Source organism: Chinchilla lanigera, unplaced genomic scaffold (assembly GCF_000276665.1).
Source record: "Chinchilla lanigera isolate Chin_1 unplaced genomic scaffold, ChiLan1.0 scaffold00003, whole genome shotgun sequence".
NCBI classification, from domain to species: Eukaryota; Metazoa; Chordata; class Mammalia; order Rodentia; family Chinchillidae; genus Chinchilla; species Chinchilla lanigera.
Window position 1 is genome coordinate 589515 of NW_004955404.1, and position 22400 is coordinate 611914.

A 22400-nucleotide genomic window follows, 5' to 3' on the forward strand; every position below is an offset into this window, starting at 1 on the left:
GAAGGGAGGGGAAGGGAGGGGAAGGGAGGGGAAGGGAGGGGCGGGGAGAGGAAAAATGTAAAGCAAAGCTCTCCCACAGGCCACTGAACCTGGAGGGCACAGCTGTGGTCTGGAGCCAGCTGTGCTGGCAGGCACCATGCAGCTCTCTGGTGCCCAGCAGCTTACTGTGAGCCAACCTTCACCTCTACTGCAGGGCCTCCCCATGGCAAAGGGATGTGGGGCTGAGGAGGGACAGCACAGGCAGAAGCCACCAATACCCTGTTCAGGAAGCACACAGCCAGTACTCTCCTATAATTCCAGCTCTCGAGAGGCTGAGGCAGCAGGACTTGATGTTCAAGCCCTGCCTAGGCCATTTAGGAACTTAGCAGGATCATCTCAAAAATTTAAAAAAGCCACAGTGGGAGGCCTGGGACTGTAGTCGGCACAATCCCAGGTACTGGGAAAAGACCAAAGTAGCAATAACACAAGCATGTGGGTGGTCAGCACCAGCAGCCCAGGCCTAGACAGCCCCCACCCCGTTCTGTGGAGGTGGCGATAGCTCTGTGTAGACAGATGGCCGGGGCAGCACCAGGTGCTGCAAGGGGCAGCAAGGAGAACTCTGGCCAACAACACCGTGTTCTCAACCCTGCAGGAGTGCACAGGTGCTTCCGTGTAGGACCCTGTGTGATGCACACAGACCTGCGTGTGTGACGTGTCTCACAGCAACTATGCCTGGTAGACACACGCGGATGCTCTCTACAGAATGGAAGTTAAGACCAAGCTGTGCATGGCTGGTGACACACTGCTTTCATTACCAGGACATGGCATGCACTCTCACTCCCTTTGTAACAGCTCTGCAGCCACTGGTCATATTCATTAAGTCCAGCCTGCACCAATCTCTGGGTCACAACGTCCCCTTGCTATGTTCCTGAGTTGTGTCCTCTCGCTGGGTTTTACTCGGCAACCCTTTGGTTAGCAGAGAAGCTGAGTACATGTTCAGAGAAACAAGTATCAATTTTGCTTTCATGAGCTTTTCACAGTTGTTCTTTGTACAAGTATACAAATGGTTTTGTTGACTGACTTGTTTTTATTGATTAGAATATTAACTCTTTAACTGTTCTTTATTTTACTGACCTAAAAAAGCTACCAGGTGAATTTTCCTTCTTAGGTACTGAAGTTCAATGATAATTTAAAAATTATGTTACCACACTTGATGAGGCACAGTGTAAAGTGTTGTCTTAAGGAAGTGCGTACCTCCTTAAACTCCGCCTTCAAAACGGCGTGGCCCAGTGTTGTCTGCCACTGGAGCTTCCGGCCGCTGTGCTTGCCCAGGTAGAAGGTCTTGAACACCTCCTGCAGCCTGACCATCTGGGGGGCCAAGGTGGAACACAGTCAGCATGCAGAGTGACAACTCGGCTCGGGGCCTCAGGTTTTCACAGCTGAATTAAAACCACGTCCCTGTGTTCTCATGACTCTTTCCTGGCTTCACCACCTGTGGAAGCACACCTTGGCCTGGCTCTTGGGGCTTCCCTGTCACGTACAGAGGCCACAAAGAATCCACAGTTGACTGTACCTGTGCCAGCTTATCTTTCCTTCCCTGGCCCCTAACAGTGCTGGGGACCCTCCTCACCCATGCAGCAGGTGACAGCCAGACCCTGCCCACACTGGGACGGAGCTGCTGTCACACACTGACACCCAAATGGGCTGTGCCAGGGGCTGCCGGCAGCCTTCTGGCCCAGGTCTGTTAGAAAGCCAGGGTGCCTATCTCTGGGGAGTCCTCATGACCTTGGCCACAGGGCCCTGACTCCATGCAGGCCCTTGGCTTTGGTTTTGCCAGGCTCTAGAACTACAGGAAATCAATGCCTTTTCTCTATGAATACCTGGTCTGAGGTATTCTGCTATGGAACAGAAAGTAGACTAAGTGTTATCAAGAAAGTGATACACAATGGAGTACTACTCAGCCATAAGAAAGAATGAAATTGTGTCATCTACAAGAAAATGGATGAACTTGAGACCATAACTGCAACTGAAGTAAGTGAGACACAGGAAAAAAACATCCAATGTTACTCTTCTATGATAAACCTAAGACACAAATAGAAGTTAAAGGGGAGATGAGAGGAAACAAAGCCAAAGACTTGGAGGCAACAGGAAAGGGACTGAACACTGTCATGACACGTCATAAACACATGCCAGCTCCACAAAACAAGCGCAGCTGTTACACACTGCAAACATGCACTGAGACAAGGCAGATCAAATGCTTGTAAAGCACATCTCCGACAAGGTCGAGCGTCCAGGATAATAAAGAGCTCTTACGAGTGAATAACACACAACTGAAGTAAATACTGGACAAAGGATTCCAGTAAACATCCAAGAAAATACACAAATGGCCAACAAGGACACAGACAAGCAGCATCACTTGTCACCACGGAAACGCGTGTCAAGCCTGTGTGAGACACACCACTGCACACGCCTGCAGATGACAATGCTAAGAGACAATGAGTGTCGGAAGAGGGGAGACCATGGAGCTGACGGGAACATAAAGGGTCAGTGACCCTGGGGACAGTCTGGCAATGCACAGTACGGGAGGCACGAAGCTTTCCCACCCGGCAATTCGGCCCCTAGGTACCTTCCCAGAGGTGACCACAGGTGTTCAAGTAGCCATGTGCACCCACCTGCATGAGTGCTGTTCTGGCTGTGTCTAGATGTCCCCCCAAGCCTCCTGTGGTCACAGGTGGGGCTTTTCGGAAGTGGCTGGGTCTAGAGTGTGTGATGCCGGGATCACAGACGTGATGCTGGGACTGATTCATGGTGTGATGCAGGGATGAAGGGTGGAGTGCTACCTGCCATAAGGTCAGGTAGCCTGGGCAAGATAGAAGGGACAGAAAGAGCTGTGGCCATAGCTTATTGTTAGTCACTTTTGCTGTCTTCTGCCTGCAGTGGACTGTTTCTCCTCTGCTACGCCACCCTGCCTTGGAGCCAGCCGACTACGGACTGAAACTTCTAGGAACTGTAACCCAAATACACCTTTCCTTCCTTATCTTGTGGGTGTTGGGTATTCTGTCTCAGCGATGAGAAAAGTAACAAAGACGGTGCATTGTTCCTAATAACCCAAAGGAAGGCCTCTTTCTCAATAATGAAATGCAGTCTACGCAGACAATGCCAAAAAAGCATGTGGCACTCACACACGCTGCAACACAGAGACGGCAAGGACGCAGGCACGAAGCCACATCCTGTGACCTATGTGAACATTTAGTGTAGGGAAATCTAGAGATGGGGGCAGGGCTGTGGCTGCAAGGCCTGCCACGCACAGGTCTCCATTTGGAGTGAGGAATCAGAGGTGGCAGCTGTGGGGCACGGTGAACACGCTTAATGCCACTTTCAAGATAGGAAATCTTTATGCACTTCTAAGATGGAAAACCACATGTTAAGGTGTATTTTACCAGAAGGAAGGGAAAAGAAAAAAAATGATGAGAAAAGAAGGAAAAAAATTGAAACAAAGGCTTTGCAAATAAATAAGGGAGAGGGGATGAAGGGAGGGTAGGGAAATGGGGGAAAAAAAGAACCAAGTTATACTATGCACAGGTACAAATTTCCTATAATGAATGTGATCATTATGTATACCTAAAAGGTACCAATAAACTTAATAAAAAAAACCTAGTATGGCAAAGCTCCAACATCTCCAGGACCACAAAAGGCACAGGGTGATGAGGATGCGTCATGACAGGAGCCACCTCAGGAGTCCCCAGCTAGACTGGGGACTCTGTGAACACCAGTCAGTGAATAACTGAGTGAATAACCGGGAGTCCATGCACTGAGACAGAGGGGGACAGGTGAGGAAACGAACAGGGCTGAGTACAAGGCTCTTCCTTGGAGCAGAACTGGAAAACCAACCCCACTCATCCAGGTGACCCTGGATGCAGGTAAGAGACTCTCAAGGAGCTGACAGATGAGGAAGAGATGTGGACACAGTCTGGCCCTACTGGCCCACAAATTGCTTCCTAGTTACACAGGGACATACACTGATGATGCAAGGAGAATCGGCCCAAGACTTTAACCACATGATTGCTTCCAGCCACCAAGCAGTTGTGTCCCTCCTGGTCCTCGCCTGGGCATCAAGCCCTCCAGGAGACAGAGAAGTGGTACCCAGCTGTGTGCTCGTAAGGCTTTGCTGGGCACCAGAAAAACACTCCCAAGACACTTCTGAGACAGCTGGCAGAACCGGGATACAGACGCCACATTCGCATGAGCTCCCTGTTCTGACAAGTTATTTTAGTGGGCGTGAGGGACCAGGACTTGGCTTCCCACCATAGACCCCATTCCCCGACACCTCTGTGCTACCTGTAGCAGAAGCCAAGGTCCTGTAACCAGCGCCCACTCCTGAAATGGCTCCCATGGGGAACAGGGGAAAGGGACGCCCAGGGCTCACCTCGGGGGGCAGATGCACCTCCATGGGTGTGTACGTGGGCCAGTAGCCCATGGTGAGGATGTTTACTGTGAGGTCGATGGGGCCCGGGGCACTCTGGTTCTGCATGTGCTGAGGATAGACAGGGAAACCCAAGACAAAACAGTTACCTTAAAAACATGAGAAATAATGTGCAGGAAACTTTAATTTTCAAATAGTTTCAACAAGCACTAGCACCACATCAAATTCTGTGTTGCTGTATCATTGATTACGCCACCCATGTGACACATACTCCAGGCTCAGGCTGTTTCACCCGAAACCAGCTGCTCCTCCCTACTTTTCCTTGGTGGCACTGGGGATGGAAACTAGGACACTGTGCATGCCAGGCAAGTGTTCTAACACCGAGTTACATCCCAAGCCTTTCCAACTCTGCTTTGAGATTGGGTCTGGATGAGGGGCTCAGGCTGGCCTTGAACTTGTGACCCTCCTACTTCAACCTTCTGAGCAGGTAGGAGCACAGCCGTTCTTCGCCCTGGCTCCACTCACCTGCTTGAAGTGCACCATGATGTCCTTGGAAAGCTCCATGTCCTTGAACATGCCCTCCAGCTTACTGGTGAAGGCGGCCCCACACTCTGTGACACGTGAAGGGTCAAGTCAGAAGGCAGGGAAGGCCCCCCTGGGGCAGGGCCCGCCCTGTGCTCACCGTGCTTCAGCTTGGACAGCATGGACTTTTCTGCATCCACTGAGGCACTTTTTCCAACAAGGAGTCTTTTTGCCAAGTCCTTCTTATAAAATGCTTCAAACACATCTTTACCTGGTAGAACCAGAGGGGAGCAAGGCAGGCGTTAAATGCTGGTGAGCTGCACACACGCTGAGCAAGCCTGGGCAGACTGCTGGGGTCAGGCCTGACACGGGGCGCTCACCGTGGATGAATCTGAACAGGATCATGATTTTGTCCAGGATCCGTTCCAGCTCCTCGTCAGTCGCTTCCTTGTTGCCTGCTCGTAACTTGGAGTCCACATGCTTGGCTGCGAGAGTGAGAGCTTTGATTAGAAAGCAGCCAGCATGCAGTCAGGGGCACAGCATTCTCCCAGCACACAAGAGGACTTGGGCTCGGTCTGAGCACCGCCAAAAGAAAAACAGAATCTGGAGAGAAAGGGTCTTTTATTTCTTCTGGCAACAGCCAGGCCTTTCTTGAATACTCCTACAGGACAGAGGGCAAAGGTCTGGCACGCTCAGGCTGAGGGGGAACAAATCCTCCCCAGTTTAACTTCGGAGCATTTAAGGAAGCAGGTGTCTTATCTTTCCCAATTCCATGTTGAAGAGTAAACCCATGCCAGCAGCTATATACAGTACTTGGGTTCTGCCATGTGACACTGCCATGGAACCGGAATGCCCCCGTCCAAGCTCTGGAGTCAGAAACTTAAACAGAAAGGTTGTTTTCTTAGGGCCCCCTGGGGCTATAGCCAAAGCAACAGTGAAGGGACAAGACCATTTTACTTGGGGCTTCCTGCTCCGAGCAGGGCTTGAGCCCACGTGGTGGAGGGTGCATGTGCATGTCTGGTGCCCCAGGAGCTTCCCTGTGACACAGCCCAAGACTGTCCAAAGCCCCAGTTCCCAAGAGCTCAACATTCTCTGCCGTGGAGAAACCACAATCAGTATTATGGCACAAAGGTCTAATCAAACTACCTCTGGATTTATTTCTCCTTTTATTGCTTTTTCCTTTCTCACTTTATTGTTGAATATTCTGAATTCACAGAAAATGGCTAACTGCCTAATGAACTCCAGGCACACTGTCCCCCAGTCATAACCCACATACACCAAATCTGCATCCTTGATATTGTAGTTCTTTTTGCCTCTTTCCTCTAAGTTAAAAAACACTTCTACTGGCCAGTAAGAGTTTATGCCTCCTAAAATGTTCCTTTTATCTTACTGTGAACAATAGTAATTGAACAAAGTGCTAGTTCACAACCTGCTCCATCTGGGTATGTAAGTCCATCCTATGTCAACATGGTAACTAAGGAGTGTCTCACACGCCAGACCACCCAGAGACGGAGGTCAGGCTCCTTTGCAGAGGCATTCATACTCAGTCAGTTTCTGAGATTTACTGCCTGTCGCAGTCAGGACCTTCACAGAAGACAGCTCTGGAGTGCTCAGTCCAGGAACACAAACTAGAATAACCCTCCTCACCCTGTTCTCCTGTGAGGTCAGCTCTGTGTCTTTACCAAATCCATGCTACACCTCCCCCTGCACAGGTGCGCAGGTGTGTATGTCCGGATGACCTTGGTAAAGACCCTTCCCTCACCCATCCCGTAAGGAATCTAGGCATATCTGGGCAAAATGCCTCACTCTCCCCAACTAGTCAGTGCCCATGACACCGTTGCGCTACCGATCAGCTCCGCAGGCTTGTTGGGCCTCTTGTTGATGAAGGCCTCAAAGGACTCCTTCATCAGGTGGACAAAGCGCTCGTTCCTCTGGAAGCACACCTCCACCACGTGGTCCACCCTGTCCTTGAACTCTAGCAGGTCCTGGACCATGTCTTTATCTTTCTCAGGATTGATGACAATCGTCGTCCCAAAAGTCTACAAAAGCAAGTTAGTGCCAAGTCAGCGATAGGTTTAGGAACAGTGCTCCTCTCGCGGCCTCGCATTCTGGTGGCAGCCCTTGCTGCTCGGTGCCCCAGCACCCTCTGCACTGGCCACGGAAAGGTCTGTGTCCCTTCAAGGCAGGTGGTGCCCGATGCTCAGAGTCCTGGGCCAGCCCCAGGCATTGCTTCTGCAAGGCAGGACATGGACACAGAGGGAGGGCCCAGAAGTTGTCCACGGCCTTGCACTGGCATCCGAGGGACGCAGAGAATGCCTAGATGCAAGGTGATAAGCCCAAGTGTGGGTTATAGACGGCCAGCCGCAGCACAGTGGGAAGCTCTCCCTAGAGAGGCACCGCTGGCAAGCGATGCAGACCACCATTTGAGAGGTCTGAGGGACCACAAGTGCGGAAGGAAGCTAGGGTTGTGTTGACAAGGAACAAAAGTGGCTCCTTCGAGGTCCTCCCTGGGCGGTCTGTCACTGTTGGTGTTATCTCAGAAAAGCTTACCTTAGGGAAACATTGACACGGGAAAGCGCAGACCCATCTACCGGTCCATGGGAACATGTGGCCTCACAGCAGTGCCGCTGATACGTGGAGCAGTTTCCAGCCTCAGACCCGCCTGCCTCCCGCCAAAAATGTCCCCAGGCAGCATGGCAGGGACACCAAGACCTCAGTACCTTGATGTACTCGCTCCAGTGCAGCAGCAGTGCCTGCTGCCCGCCCCGCACCCGGCTGAAGAGCTGATACATCTGTGTGAGGTCAGGCACCCGGTTCTCGTCCAGCAGGTGGTCCAGCCCTGGGATGGTGCAGAGTGAGGTCACGGCAGGAAGTCGGCACTGCTACTGACTAGCTGCCATGCGGTGGCACCCTCAGAGCAGCACTTCGAGGAGGCCCTGAGCTGGGCCTTCCTAGCCAGCACGTTGGTCTCCTTAAATATCTAGCCAGGGCTTCGCAGGTCACTCCCATTTCTCTGAGTGTGCTGGAGTACTAGTCAACTCCTCACATTACGAAAGTCCTCTTATCTCACAAAAAAGATAGTTTAGTCCACCAGAAAATGTGTTTACTAATACAGTAACTCTCTAGTTTGTAGCTGATTAATTTTACTCAAACACAGTAAACTCTGGAAGAGAAATTACTCATTATTCATTAAATATTTTGAAGTGTGTAACATAAATTTTTGATTGTTTCAGGTTTTTAAATTTTATAAGGACTTCCTAAAACCTTACCACAAGCAGAAAAGCTTGGTTGGTGGCTTCCTAAACAGCATTTTCTGGTAACTGACATGGTAGCTAAGCAGAGCAGAGCTGTGGACGCAGAGGGTGTGGCACCTAGTTCTCCCTGGCAGGTGGGGAATGAGCAGAGACCTGGGACCCTGAGCTCGAGCTGGTCCCTGTCATTTCTCCAGCCTATGTTAGGTCTCCCAGTGTAAACAAACATTTCTTTTTCTTTGTCTTTTCTGTGCAGTACTGGGGACTGAACCGGGGTTAACTCCATCACTGAGCTCCATCCCCAGCCCTTTTTATTTTTCTATTTTGAGAAATGGTCTGGCTAAGTTGCCTAGGCTGTGTTCAAACTTGTGAGTCTCCTGCCTCAGCCTCCTGAACAGCTCTCAGCCTCCTGAGCACGTGGCACCACACCTGGCAATAAACTTCTTAGTTTAAAACTTACCTTCCTTAAATACTAAAGTAATGTCTTTTTAAAGGATTTAAGAACATATACTCAACTTTTATACTTTTTAAGATACATCTAATAAAATTTAGAGTAAGCTTTTACAAATAAAACTATTTTCTTGTATTAATTCCACTCATCAAAATATGCACTGAAACAATTTATGCAAATTTCTACTATTTACTTAAAGTCCTTTATTCTCCTTATGGAGTGACTATTTACTATTTAAAAAAAAAACACCTGATATGAATTCTGAATGCATTTGTTTTCAGGCAGACAATAAAGTGAGCTCTCATTTATGCAAGAATACACCAGCTGTGTGGGTTTTTGTGTGCTGCACACAGAAAACACAAGCAGGCTCAAGTCCTGGCTCTTAGCTCACGACTCATGCACCTATGCAAGCCATTTTGAGCCCTGTTTGGCTGTATGCTGGGCACCATGAGCTCCTAGGGCTGTGCGAAGGAAGCTCCATGACAACCGCCCTCTCCGTCAGCTTGGCCGGCCTTGCTGGGAGGCCCCCAGCCACTGGGATCCCGCTGCCAAGAGCACGAATGCCCGACAGGGCAGGGCACAGCAGAACGCTGCGGGTACGACATGGGCCACTCCTGTCGGACAGGTGACAGTTGGGGGAGGCTACAGCCTCCATACATCTAAAGTGACTTGGATGGGGACCCTGAGCACTAGGGTTACAGAAGGTGACATCAGGAATGCAAGTGTCAGCAGCTGGCCACCGTGGAGCTGAGTGGAGCCCACTCAAGTGCAGGCAGAGCCAATGCCTCGCACTGACTCCTGAGCAGCTCTGCAAGAAGCCGCCCGTGCTATTGTGCTGCTCTCAACACAGACCCAGGTGTGGAGGCCAAGGGGAGCCTGTGACTCGGCGTCTTACTCTTCAGGAGCTGGGAAAGGACAGGCCCCGTGAGGGACCTCATCGCCCACAGCGAGGAGGCTGTGGAAACCTGGTGTCCACTCCTGCTGAGCCTGAGCTCTTCACCCAGGTCAGGTGGGTGGGAAGATGGAACAGTTGGAGACCAGGGCCGAGTTGGGATCCACACACCCCAGCTGTCCACGGTACAGGACTGTGCAGCCAGGGCGGCAGGCTGGAGTTTAGGCAGGAGGTATTCTCTTCCCCACCTCTCTTAATTCCTCATTTCCCTTCAGTGGCTGCAATGCCCGCTAGGGAAGATTCTTAGTGATTTTCTTAGGACAGTGATCACTGTCACCTTACTCTGAGTTGGGAATTGGCATTCAGTTTAATTCACAGCTCAGGAAAACCCACCTTTCTGCAGAATTGCTGTCAAATGTTCTCCTAACAACTGTTTCTCCACACAAGCAATCAGTGGTTTCCTACAAAGGCAAGAGGGGATAAGCATCAGCAACAGTGGCAGGGAGAGGTTGCAACTGCTGAAAGAGGGCAGGGTGAGGTTAGGTGGGCGGCTGCCACCAGGCAGGGCAGAGGGCAGACCACACTCTCCCTCCCACTGCCGATGTTGAGACCTCTCTATCACACTTGCTGAGTCAGGCCGCGAGCTCTGCAGGTGGATGAGACCCCCGGACATGGGCACCCGGGGGGAGGTAGCATCCAGAGGACAAACAAGGGTGCCCACCTCAGGCTACACGCAAGCCTGGCCCACCCCTGCAAGCACTTCGTCAGCAAAGCCTACAGTTCTAAAGAGCCTGCCAGGAATCCAGTCTGGTTCAGCCTGTGGGCACAACCACCATCCTGAGACGTGGCACCTGGGCCTGGGGTCACATGCTGGGACCTTTCTCTCTGCTAAACTACCTTCTCCCTCATCACTTCTGCCAGCCTCTGCCCCATTGCAATCAGCGGCCTCTCTGTCCTCACTGTTCCAGTGTCCTTAGAACTGCCAGGGACCTTCTGCCGCGATCCTGGCCGCCTGTGTGATCTCCCTGTACACCTGGACATTGGCCTTCGAGCATTTCACAGAGCAGGGCATCTGAATGTCTTCAAGTCCAGCCAGTGCAATGGCCACGCCACAGGGTACACAGGAATTACTTCCCAGTTTCTTCCTTTATTACCCACGGCTCAATTTATCTCTGTTTCTCAGTTCTCTTCAGAGATCAGAGCATCTACTTTATCCCAAAGATCACTCATGTGAGGCTCCTTCCCAAGCCTTCACCTCACAGTCTATGAGGAGCTTTTCAGCGTCTCAAGGCACGTCACCTGCAGCTCCCGAACACCCTGCCTGCGAGTCCTTGTTACAGTCTGGGTTTAGGTGTCCCCGCAAAGCCTCATGCAGTCATAGTGCTTCGGCGGCTGAATCTAGAGTGTGAGACTGGCTTCTACTGCGATTCTGGGATCCAGGGTGGGCGACTGCTGGGTCAGCCCACCGAGTGGGTGGGCTCCGCCACAATCACAGTGGGATGGGTACCATATAAGTGACAGAAAGGGGCTTGTCTATCTCCCTACCCTCACTGTTGCTTTCGCTGTCTTCTGCCTCCATGAACTGTTGCCCCTCTACCATATGCCACCCTGCCTTGGAGTCAGCCGACTGTGGACTGAAACCTCGACAAACTGTGAGCTAAAGAACCCTTACCTCCTTCAACTTTGGGTGTTGGGTGTTTTATTTCAGCAGTGAGAGAAAACTAACTAAGACAGCCCTCTTGTCTCCCCATGCCCACCGACATCCCCAGCCTGTCCTTGCCTGGCTCTCTCCCGGGCTCTGCTTCCTTTTCCCATTGTGTTTTGTCAGCTCGTTCCTGTCTCACCAGCCTGCCCCTGAGCAAGGGGCAAGCTCTTCAGGTGTGACCACCCCATCTGTGTGCTGTGCCTCTACCACATCATAGGAGGAGGTACCACATACCTAGCCCAGACATAGTCTATCTTTCCCTAATTCCTCCCCACCGGCGTCTAGGAAATAAAAGATGTAAAGAAAAAACTCGCAGCAGCATAGTAACAATTATAGTCTAACCAAAGTTCACAACTGGAGCAGCTGAAGTCAACATCACTCCACTAGTATGAACAACGGGGTCCCTGTCTCCACAGTGGGAAGAGAATCCACACACGCTGAATGACGACAGACACCACACGCAAAGTGCACACGAGCAGAAGTACTTCAGGTACTGTTGGTTTCAATATCCAGCCACACGAACATCTGCTGGTGACGCTGCCAACTGCGACACTCACTGTGTGCTGTGGTCCAGGTATGTGATGACGCGATCCCCCTCTTCCTCCAGACGCTTGCTCACATGGTTAAGATACTCTGGAACCTTACAAAGAAATCCCAACACAAAGACTCTTTGGGACCCAAGAAATGAAGTTCTGTTTCCCTCATAAAATAAAACAAAGAAAACTCCATGCATGTAAGCCAAATAGGAATACACTTCCACAGGGGACGGATTAGTGGCCCAGAGGTTAACACCCGCCTCTAGCTGAGGACCCAGCTACCGTTGCCGTCCTTCAGGAGGCCGTAAGCCCCTCCCTTCGAGGTCAGGCTAGGAGCAGGCTAGTGCCTGGGCTGGAGAGGTATCGCTTACTGGAGCCCTGTACCTGGCTGGCCAGCAAAGCTACCATCAGGGGACCAGAGCTGCTTCGTGCATTGAGCTGTGTGATGCAGGGAAGTGGAACTTTCCTCAGGGCCAAGTGGGCAGGGCCTACCCTGTGGGTAGGCAGGCGATGCCGGCTGCCACCCCATCTCCCTTGAGGGTTGTGCTCCAGGCCTGGGAAGCTAGGTATTGGCTGGGGCCATGTTATGATTACATACACTTTTCCACATGGAATTTTTTCCAATCGTTTTTGCACAGATGAAAAATTTAGATGGATTTTATCTTTCATATTTAGAATGTATCTGTCTTCCTGCTTAAACTTGAAGTTCTTTACTATTTCAGAAACTACTTTTCTGGGGCTTTTTGCAGGAGGGCAAAAGAGTTTCTAAATTAAAGGGGAGAAATGAAATTCTCACTACAATGAGAGAAGTAAGGTCATCACTGGGGATGCCGGTGAGACTGCAGCTGTCCCTGACTGTCATCCCAGGCCTGGTGTGAGAAGACAACCCCAAGAAGCTGTGAGGAGGCATCCAGAGACGCAGACAGAGCAACAGGAAGCACCCGCCTCACCTCACGCTCCTGCATCAGTCTCTGGCCTTCTGCAGCATACAAACAGTTAGTCTCTTCCAAAAATTTCACTTCAAACGAGTCTTTATATACCTAGGAAATAAGCAGTTATTGACCGGACTCAGTGGCAGTACCTCAAGGGCCCCACTGGCTGGGGCCAGGCTGCTTATTCGGCCCTAGCCAGCACACTTCTCTGGTGCAGCCCTGGACCCTTCACCTGTGGGGCATTGGCTCTGTCCCTTAGAGGTGTCCGCAGCACTAAGGGGTTAGCTCCTTGTTTTTGTTCTATTTTCTGAGATGGGGGGCGGTCTTACTATGTAGCACAGGCTGGCCTGCAATTTTGTAATACTGGGATTACAAAAGGGTACCACTCTGAACAGCTCGGCCTCTGGTTTTTTTTAAAGTTCAGCCAGTATTTCTTTCTAGTTTGTCACCTGATTTTATCCTTGTTTACGATATACTTAACTTGAAAAAAATCAGCATTTTAAGCAGTCCTTTCTTCTGTGGCAACTGGTGCAGTGTTAGTGTAGGGTCACTCCCTCTTCAGGGGTTGACATGCTGTCCCGACAGCCCTTACTCAGGCCAGGGAAGAGGCAGCCCACCTGGAGATCTGAGAGCATGCTCAGCAGGCTGCGCAGCAGGCTCCTGTCCACAGCCTCCCCACTCCGCTCCCGCTCGATCAGCAGCAGGATCCCGTCGATGGTCTTACTCTGAACTGTCTTGTCGCTGATGATGTGGTTTCTGAACAGCTCCAGCCCCATGTCCCTGTGCAACAATGGACACAGGCCTGGACTTAGGTTTCCCTCTTCCAGCACCACCCTTCGCTGACCTCCATACCACACAACCTGCAGCCCTCTTTAAAAGTACTCATGTTAAAAAACAAGAGAAGGACAAAATGGAAACAAAACATTTGCAAACAGGGAGGGGAAGAGAAGTTGAAGGGAGGGGAGGGGAAGGGGGAAGAAAAGAACCAAGATATATCACATACAGGTACAACTTCCCTCTGACGACTGTGATCGTTATGCATACCTAAAATGTACCAGTAAACTTAATTTTTAAAAAAGTGCTCATGTCGCGCAGGCTGGGTCCTTGGGGCACCTCCCTACAAAGGCTGTCATGTTCCTTGAGTCAGTGCACTCTTGTGGCCCAGCCCACGACCACCCGCTCTTCCTAGGCACCATGGGCACTGCCCCATATGCTTCCTGGGCACTTCACCTCCACCCTCTCCTTGGAGCCAGATCTTAACTGCACCTGACTGCAAGGGAGGCACCCTGCCAGGGAAGTGTGACACTGCTATGACTGCTCCTTCTCCCTACCCAGTTGATAAAGCCTAGTACCCAGGGTGAGGCCCTTAGATCTCATTCTGCACCACGCCCAGTGTGACATAATGTCAGCACACAGCCTGCCCAACAGCTCCGGTGGCATGGGTGTCCTGCCAGGCAGGGCAGCAAGCAGGTGCACTTACCAGATTGAAGGGAGTGTGGAGTTCTGCAGGACGTATGTGCGGTCGAGGAATAGGAAGATGCTCCTGACCATGATCTGCAGGCCGGAAAGAATGTCACTCAGTCATTTGATGAACACACCACTTAACATCAGGCTTCAGCTCATGCAGTGCTAGCCATCTCCAATCTAACACCTACCACGACCCTCACTCTTCTGAACTTCCCTTCCTCCTGTCTCCTCAGTATTTGTCATCTCTGTAACCTAACAGCCCTGATGGCAGGGCTAGGTCACTTAAAGATCTCTTTGAAAATCCACTGTCTCCTGATTGTCACACCCAGCTCTCAGGACTGTGCTCCCCCAGGTTCTTAGCAGCCCCATGGCCTCAGGCACGCTGTCACCACCCTGGAGCCCGTTTCTCTTTTCTTCCTCTCCTCCTTGTGGTGCTGGGGATGTGAATTTCCCACATGGTAGGCAAGTGCTCCACCAGAGCTATGCCCCTGCCCCTACTAAGCTTCTTAAATTAGCTTGGCTTCGATGGGCTGCGCTGGGATGGAAGGGAGGCATCTGCAATCACTCCCACTGCCATCCGCCTGGCCGGATCAGAGGCTGAGTCAGACCACGGCAGACACGATCAAGTGAGATGTGCAGTGGCCCAGGCTGAATTCACACAGAATCAGAGCTACAGAAGAGGTGGCTGCTCACCATCTGTCTGCAGTGGTCTTGCCAGCATGTGTTGATCTTCTTCAAGAACAAGACGCTGTCGAGGGAGTCTGTGCAGATCTGCTAAGGAAAACCTCAAAACACAGGCCTTACAATCACTGCCACTTCCACCCCAGCCCTGTTCTACTCTCTACCCCACCCCAGACAGCATCACCCAAGCCGAGTGGTGGCAGGAAGCACACCAGGAGCTGGACACCTGCCCACCTGTCCACCACATGAGGACCTGTGAGAAGGCGCTGTCACTGACCAGGATACAGTGCCAGCCCAACACTGGGCCTTACCCTTGGGTCTCAGCCTGAGAGTCCACCTACCTACTGCATGGCATTTTGCTACAGTGGCCCAAATGGACTAAGGCCAGCAGCTTCCAAGCCCCTACATGGCTTTTAACATCTCTACATCCCAGCCACTGTGCACATACCCTACCCCACACAGGGCTGTAGCTGCCTCATCTCTCACTGACCCCTCCCTGACTGTCCCATGTCCAGCACCACTTACTGCAGTGCCAGCTGGAACAGACGCCAAGACACAGTGCTGCACAGAACCCTGTGGCAGATGGCTGGCCAGGAGGGTGGCCAATTACCAGGCACTCAGAAGCCAGTACCAAGAGTGTGTGACAGAGGCCTGGGGCTTCCCACAGGAAGGATGTCCTAAGAGAACCTTAAGTACTCTTCAGGATGGAGAAACCAGAATACAGGTTCCCAGAGCAATATGTCTTCACAGCACTCCCGCCTGCTCTGCCCACCTCAGGAGGGGAGGAACAGAAAGGCCCGTATGGGTGGGTGGCTGACATCCTGGGCTGTAGGCCTGTGGCATCCACGTCAGTGAGCTCCCCAGCAGCCCTCGATCACAGGGCCAGGTGAGGCTCGCTCAGACTGGTGCATCCTCTGCAGCAGAGGAGGCAGGAGGAAGTCCAGGGTCAGAGGGGCCTGTGGCACAGCTGTCCTTGTCAGACCAGGGCAGCCCCCAGCAAGCACACCAGGAATTCAGAACTACGTACAGTGAGGGTCCAGCATGCAGTTTTTCTCTCCGTCAACTACCTACAGCGGCCACCACATCAGGAACTGGGAGCAGTCTGGACGCACAGAGGAGATCCAGCAGGTGCCCGTAGCAACAACAGTCTGCACGGGCTCTGTCGACAGTCCTGGGCCTCAAAGAGATCCACCAAGTGCACAAGGCTGAGCTCTTCGTGAGGCCTGTAAGCCTCACTGAGGTCAACTAAACAGCAGTGCGATACCGTGAGCAGGCTCAGATGTGGCAGATGCTCATGGCAGTGCCGAGCAGGACCCCACCTCCCTGAGATGCAGAGTGGGTGAGTGTTGGTCAGTGGGGACCATTTTCATGGCCAGAGGGCTCTGTAAAATCATTACAGCCCCTCACCATTGTCTCCTGCTGCCGTCACAGAAAAGCAGACAACAGGAAGCAAGCAGCACAGCGCGGCACTTGCCAACTTCCTCCGGGCCAGGCGTGCAGTGGGTGGGGTGTGTCAGCTGAGGTGGGCGTCTAGCCATCCCGGCCCATCCCAAGGTGGGTGCCTGTGGCCACCTCCTTTCTCACTCGGCCATGGCTGCTTCCAGCAGAGGATTCACACAGCCCTGGAGCACAGACAAGCTCTTCGGGCAATGCAGAAACGCTCATGAGTGGCACGGACAGACTACCTGCCACAAGGCAGGTGTAAAAAGGAAGCAAGGGCACCCACTGACAGAAGGCTAGGAGAGTGACTGTGAGCAGTTCATACCCCTGGCCAGTTGGTCACCCCACTGTGGTGACCCACAGCGGACACTGTTGTTCAGGCTTTGCCCACAAGGGCCACCAACCAGCACGTGTCCTGTCACACTCGGCACCCTTATCTCACTGGGTCCCCTTGTTTTCACTTTACCATGACCTTTACCCATGTTTTGTCTGCTTGATTCGTTCTCCTCTTTGGTCTCCATGTGCCCCGCTGAGCCACACGCTGCAGGGGCCCTCAGTTTCCTCACCCACAGACATAACTGGCATGGCCCCCACACCATGAGGCACGCCATGTTACAGGTGTGCCTCCTGCAGAGGCAGGAGGCTGACCACAGGCGCAGATCTGAGTGCTGCCGGAGTACTAGGGACCGCAACACAGTCAGAGGTTGCTGCAGCACACCAGGTGCTCCAGAAGCAGAGGCACGCTGGTGACTTCTGCATCCTCGCAGGGGTCTGGTACATGACTCTCTGGGAGGCCTCGTCACCACGCCCAACACTGCCTGGGGCAACCTGAGTGGCCTCACAGGGAGGTTGATCAGAGGAAAGGAGATGTTGGGGTTGTGTTTGTTAGGCTCTTGGGACAGCCAGGCTGCCATCCTTAAAGGACTCCTGGGCGTTTCTAACCAAACCAGCCACCTGTGGTCATGATACTTGGTCAGGCAGCAGCTGTGCCTTGCTGAGCGCATGTGTGTCTGCACATGCACACGTTTCTGCGTGTTCCTGTGCACATCCACACGTGCCTGTGTATTTGTCCATGTGTAACAATCTTTTGTATTCTGGGGAAGGGGCATTACTAGCCTCTCTCTCTACTGAGAACCTAGCTTGAAAGGCATGCGATTCACCAAACACAGGAAAGAAGGGGTGGAGCTGGCGGCCCAGTGACTCAGTCCTACCTGAGCAGTTCTCTGCCTAGGTGTCTGCTTTGGTCCACGGCCATGGCCTGACCTCACCCCACCACTGGGAGGCAGTGGGTGAAAACTCGGGTGGCATTCCATGTGTCTCAGAAAGTGAGCTGCATGAAATGCCAGAGCAGCCTTAAGGCAAGGAAATGTGAACATGTCTGCCTCACAGAGGCCTTGCACCCACCCCTTGTCATGAAAGCCCCTCTAGGTTGTTGCTCTCCAGCAAAGATGAGCTCTGGAGGAACAGGACTGTGCCACTCTGCCCCACCCCTGTGGAGACTGCTGTACACACTTGATCAACACTCACCAGTGAGTATGTGCCTGCAACCCGCAGCCTCCTCCTCATTCACCCCCTCCCAGCCTGGTCTCACCATCCCACCATTCTCCACCCCTGGCCAGCTACATCCAGGGCTCCTTGGGCATCCTGTACCCAGCAACGGCAGTGCCACTGGGCACTGCTGCCCACAGGCTCCTCTTCTTGCAGACATCGGGCTGCTCAGACCCCTGTCATCTTTCATTGGTTTCTCTTTCCAGCCATCAGACCCTGAAAATTCTCTTGGACCTTATTGTGGTCTCTCTGCAGTGGCAGAACTGCTTCATTCAACTCACAGCCGTGCTGGAACATCCATGGCAGGGCACTGACAGGCACCGTCTTCCTGGCAGTGAGCGGCCTGCCATCCTGCAGCCTAAAAGCCTCTGCCAAATCTTCACCATCAGATGGAACCCCGACTTTCCAGGTGGGCAGTATGGCCTTGCTTTCTCTGCCTTCTCCTCTCAGGGATCTGTCCTGAACCTCCTGTCCTGTGGCTGCTCCTACCCCTTTGTCACGCCTCTACACAGGCTGCTGTCTGACTCCTGCTGTCGCACCATCTCCTCCCCTCAGCTCCGCTCATGTCTGGGAGCCCACGTGGACCATGCCTGTCTTGTGCATCCACCATCCTGCTTGAAGCCAGACTCCCGCAGTGCCCATCTCCTTCCTAGACCTTGAATGAGGTGGCAAACCAGAGGGACCTCAGCATATGCCCATGGTGAACAGGATGTGTGTCTTTCCCCTGCAGGGCCCTCTTCACAGACCAGCTCTTGCCACTCAAGAGTGAAGACTCTGGGTGGTCCATGCAGTCAAGTCCAGCCTATACCCTGAGTGAGGGTGGGCCCACAGACCCTGGCACACGTTCTGCCTTCTGCTGGCCCTGCCTTGGGCTCTCTCTGTCCAGTTCTCCAGCAACATCAACTAGGTCCTTCCTTGTGCTTGTACTGAACCAAGTGTGGCTACAAGGAACACTTAATGCACTCATGCTTCTGTTGCCTTCTAGGAAACTGGCGTGGCTTTGTCGCAAGACCAAGATGTGAACTCTGGCTGCACCATGGGGCTGTGACTCCCTGGCAGTCAGACTTGGCAGCTGCTTTTCTGTTTCAGAGCTGGTGTACAGGTGGAAGCGGGTGTCTGCTGAGTGATGGGTGCACGAGCACATCAGAGAACCCACGAGGTGGGGTTCGCCAGCAAAGGCGAGTGGGAGCATGTGATCAGAGGTGGTTTCCAAGCAAACCAGGATTTGGGCAAAGTAACAGGAGCTGACTAGTGACAACCACACCATGGAGCACTGCCGGCTCCCTGGGGGCGCCTAAGTGGGTGCAGGCTCTGTGCACCTCCCAGGTTCTGAGACACGATGTGCAATGGTAGACAGCACCGCCACCATGCCCAACATCAACACCCTGGCCCATCAGCTCCTCAAAATCTAGCCCCCTGACCTCTTGGTGGCCCAGAGGCCTGGAACAGTCACACTGCGCAATGAGGGCTGAGAGGAGGACAATCTCCCCGAGCTATGGAACCTGCGAAGAGGCAGGCCCCACCATTGCGCTCTGCTGTGATAACAAAGAGGCCCAGAAGAGCACAGTCACTAATACTGACCCACAGGGACGTGGGTGGCTCGGTAACTGAGGACAGCAGGGGCAGGCTGAGGCCAGATTAAAGGGTTTCAGCAGGGTGTAAGCAGCTCAGGGATTTCCTCACAGGGCACAAGTCACAGATGGTGTGGAAGCAAATCCTAGGTTGCCCTCTCCCCTGCTCAGGTATGTGCCCTGAGTAACAACAGTATTGTGGCCCGATGTGCTCAGAGGCAGGGCTTTGGGTGTGTGTTACTGATCAGTCCACTGATGGATTTACAGCTAGGTGTGATGTTGGGAGGTGAAGCCTGGTGGAAAATGAAGCATCACTGTGGGCATGGCCTGGAACGAAGGACAGCATATATCCCTGCTCCTCCCTGAATTGCAATGCTTTCTGCCCGCTAGACCCCTCTGCCATGCTACCCGCCTTGCAGCCAGCCGACCATGGACTGAAACCTCTACAAACTGTGAGCCAAATACACCTTTCCTCCTTTACCTGGTGCACGTCAGGTGCTCTGTCCCAGCAACAAAAAAGTAACCAAGACAGTGACTTGTGGGGGCGATGCCAACGGCTGGGTTTCCTCACAATCCCAGCCGACCTGAGGCAGGCTCTCCTGCTGGCCCAACAGCAGCTCGAATCCCCTGAGCAGACCCCAGGGACTGCAGGTGCTCCCCACCTGCAGAAGCCAGGGAAGGACCCACCCCAGGAGACTGTGGTTGTCTTGCCTCTTGCACACATGCTGAGCCTGGCCAATTTGGGAAGCTGCTACACAGCCCAGAAAACTAATACAGATGATTTTACTAGAATAAAGGACAGAATTAAAATTCAAGACATTTTAAAACTTTTTCTAAGTATCTTAACCATGTGCAATTAATACTTTACCTTTCATTCATATCAGCAAACTAAGTTACATTCTAAAAACGTCATTAAATTGAATAATGAAACAACTGAACATTTTTGTTCTATAAATAAAAGAATTTAAAGGCTACTGTTTTACTATTAAGGATACTCATCCATTCTTTATCTTATAAATGTTCAGTTCTAAAAGATTTAGGAATGAAGAGAAATCTCACAAGCCAAGAAAAGGATATTCTCTGAACGGGAGGATCTGGGCCTGGACGTGGTCCTCACAGACCTGGCGCAGCTGCCTGTAGAGTGTCGGGGAGACTTTGTGAGAGCACAGGTTTTCCACAGCCTGGAGCCAAAGGAAGCAATTATTCAGCAGAGTCGGCACTCAGCTTAAACCCTACAGCAGCATCTAAAAGAAGAGACTCTGCTCCTGCCTGCACTCCGGTCCACTCAGGACGCTCACTTCAAGGGCTGGGGTCCATGCACAGCCCAGCAGCTAACACAGAGCACAGACTGAGGGGCCAGCCTCACTGCATCCTGGGCTCTCACGGAGTACCTCGCACCTCTCAACTCTCTTCACAGGACAGCAGTTTCCAAACAGGCTCAGATATGTCAAGCCAGGCCTGGTCCCCAGCTGTGAGCTGGATGCCTGACTGCTGGCAACCACCCCTTCCCTCTGATGGGCAGGGAAGGGAAGAAATCAGAGCTCCCTGGGTCCTCTATGGCTATAGGCTAAATGTATAATTCACTTACTATTTCTGTTCACATCAAAGATCTAATGTTCATGCATGCTTACCAGTTCTAAGAACATTTCCTTTCAAGTCTCACGTACAAAGCCAGAATCTCCTTCAATGCAATGTGGAATATTATAAACAGAAATGTGGTTTTTCTAATGACTAGTTTTGAATGATTTAAAAAGCAGGTAGGCTTGGGTTGCACAGGAAATAGACTAAGAATCAGCAAATCAACAAACCTACAAAATGGGAAAATAATTTTGTGAGAGATTCCTCAGACAGAGGACTATTATCTAAAACATATAAAGAATTCAAAAAAATCAGACCCCCCCCATTAAAATGGGCAAAGGACATGAATAGACACTTCTCAAATGGCCAATAAATACATGAAAAAATGTTTAACATCACTGGCCATTAGAAGAATGTAAATTAAAACACTAAGATTCCATCTTATCCCAGAAAGAATGGCTGTCATCAAGAAATCAAATAACAAATGCTGGTGGGCATGTGGGGTGAAAGTTTTTGTTGGTGGGAATGTAAACCAGTACAACTACTATGGAAATTAGTATACAGAGTCCTCGAAAACCAGAAGATAGAAATTCCATTCAACCCAGCTATTACTTTTAGCTATCTTACCAAAGAGTTAAAAATACGATACTACAGTGATATTGTGTTTATAGTTGCACAGTTCATAATAGCTGAACCTTGGAAGCAGCCTATATGTCCATCAACAGACAAATGGATAAAGAAAATGTATTTAGATACAAAGGAATACTACTCTCATACAAAAGAATAAGCAAGTCATTTGTCAGAAAATGGATGCACTGAGACCATAACGTTAAATGAAATAAATCAGGCACAGGAGCTTATATATATGATTTCTCTTAGATGAGAAACCCGAAGTAAAAGGTACAGAACAGGAAGTAGGGAGACAGATCTTTCTCGAAAGGGAAGGGAATCAAGAGATGGAGGGAAAGGGGTCAAAAAAGGAATTGCAATGTGTTCAGCACATGGACCAGCTCCCCACGAGGAATGTGAACATCACGTACTGCACACATGCACTGATAAAGAACACTGTCTGAAAAAAATGTAGGGACATACAGAATGCATACGCATTAGAAAACGAATCCAAATCTAACTCCTGTATGATATTCCCCTAGGAAAAAAGGTAAGCTAACGTTTTATAGGCACTCACCATAGCAGTATCAAGAATTATTCATTCTAACGCTCAATATTAGAACTGCTGCATATCCTACTAACCTACATGTTAAGTATGGTGATGCTTATTTAATACTGTGAAATATGTGGATATCTACAAAGACTGAATAAAGCAGAGTAACAATGAACATTACTACCTGTTTCCTAGCGCTCTATTATCAGTGTAACAAAAAAAACCCTCTCTCCTGTGCACCTTGACTTAGAACAGAAATGAG

At 51.4% G+C, this 22400-nt stretch overlaps 1 protein-coding gene across 1 annotated transcript in view; it reads right to left on the reverse strand.

Moving 5' to 3' along the window:
- Nucleotides 1-22400, reverse strand: part of Cul4a (cullin 4A) — a gene marked incomplete at its 5' end in the record, with an annotated part of 34654 nt that overhangs the window by 6254 nt on the left and 6000 nt on the right. Inside the window, 14 exon segments of the mRNA XM_013515570.1 lie at nt 1234-1347; nt 4406-4513; nt 4928-5013; nt 5085-5195; nt 5305-5409; nt 6771-6963; nt 7645-7763; nt 9912-9979; nt 11781-11863; nt 12710-12799; nt 13309-13471; nt 14172-14245; nt 14852-14921; nt 20476-20579. Of these exon segments, the coding sequence (XP_013371024.1) occupies nt 1234-1347; nt 4406-4513; nt 4928-5013; nt 5085-5195; nt 5305-5409; nt 6771-6963; nt 7645-7763; nt 9912-9979; nt 11781-11863; nt 12710-12799; nt 13309-13471; nt 14172-14245; nt 14852-14921; nt 20476-20579 (1488 nt within the window).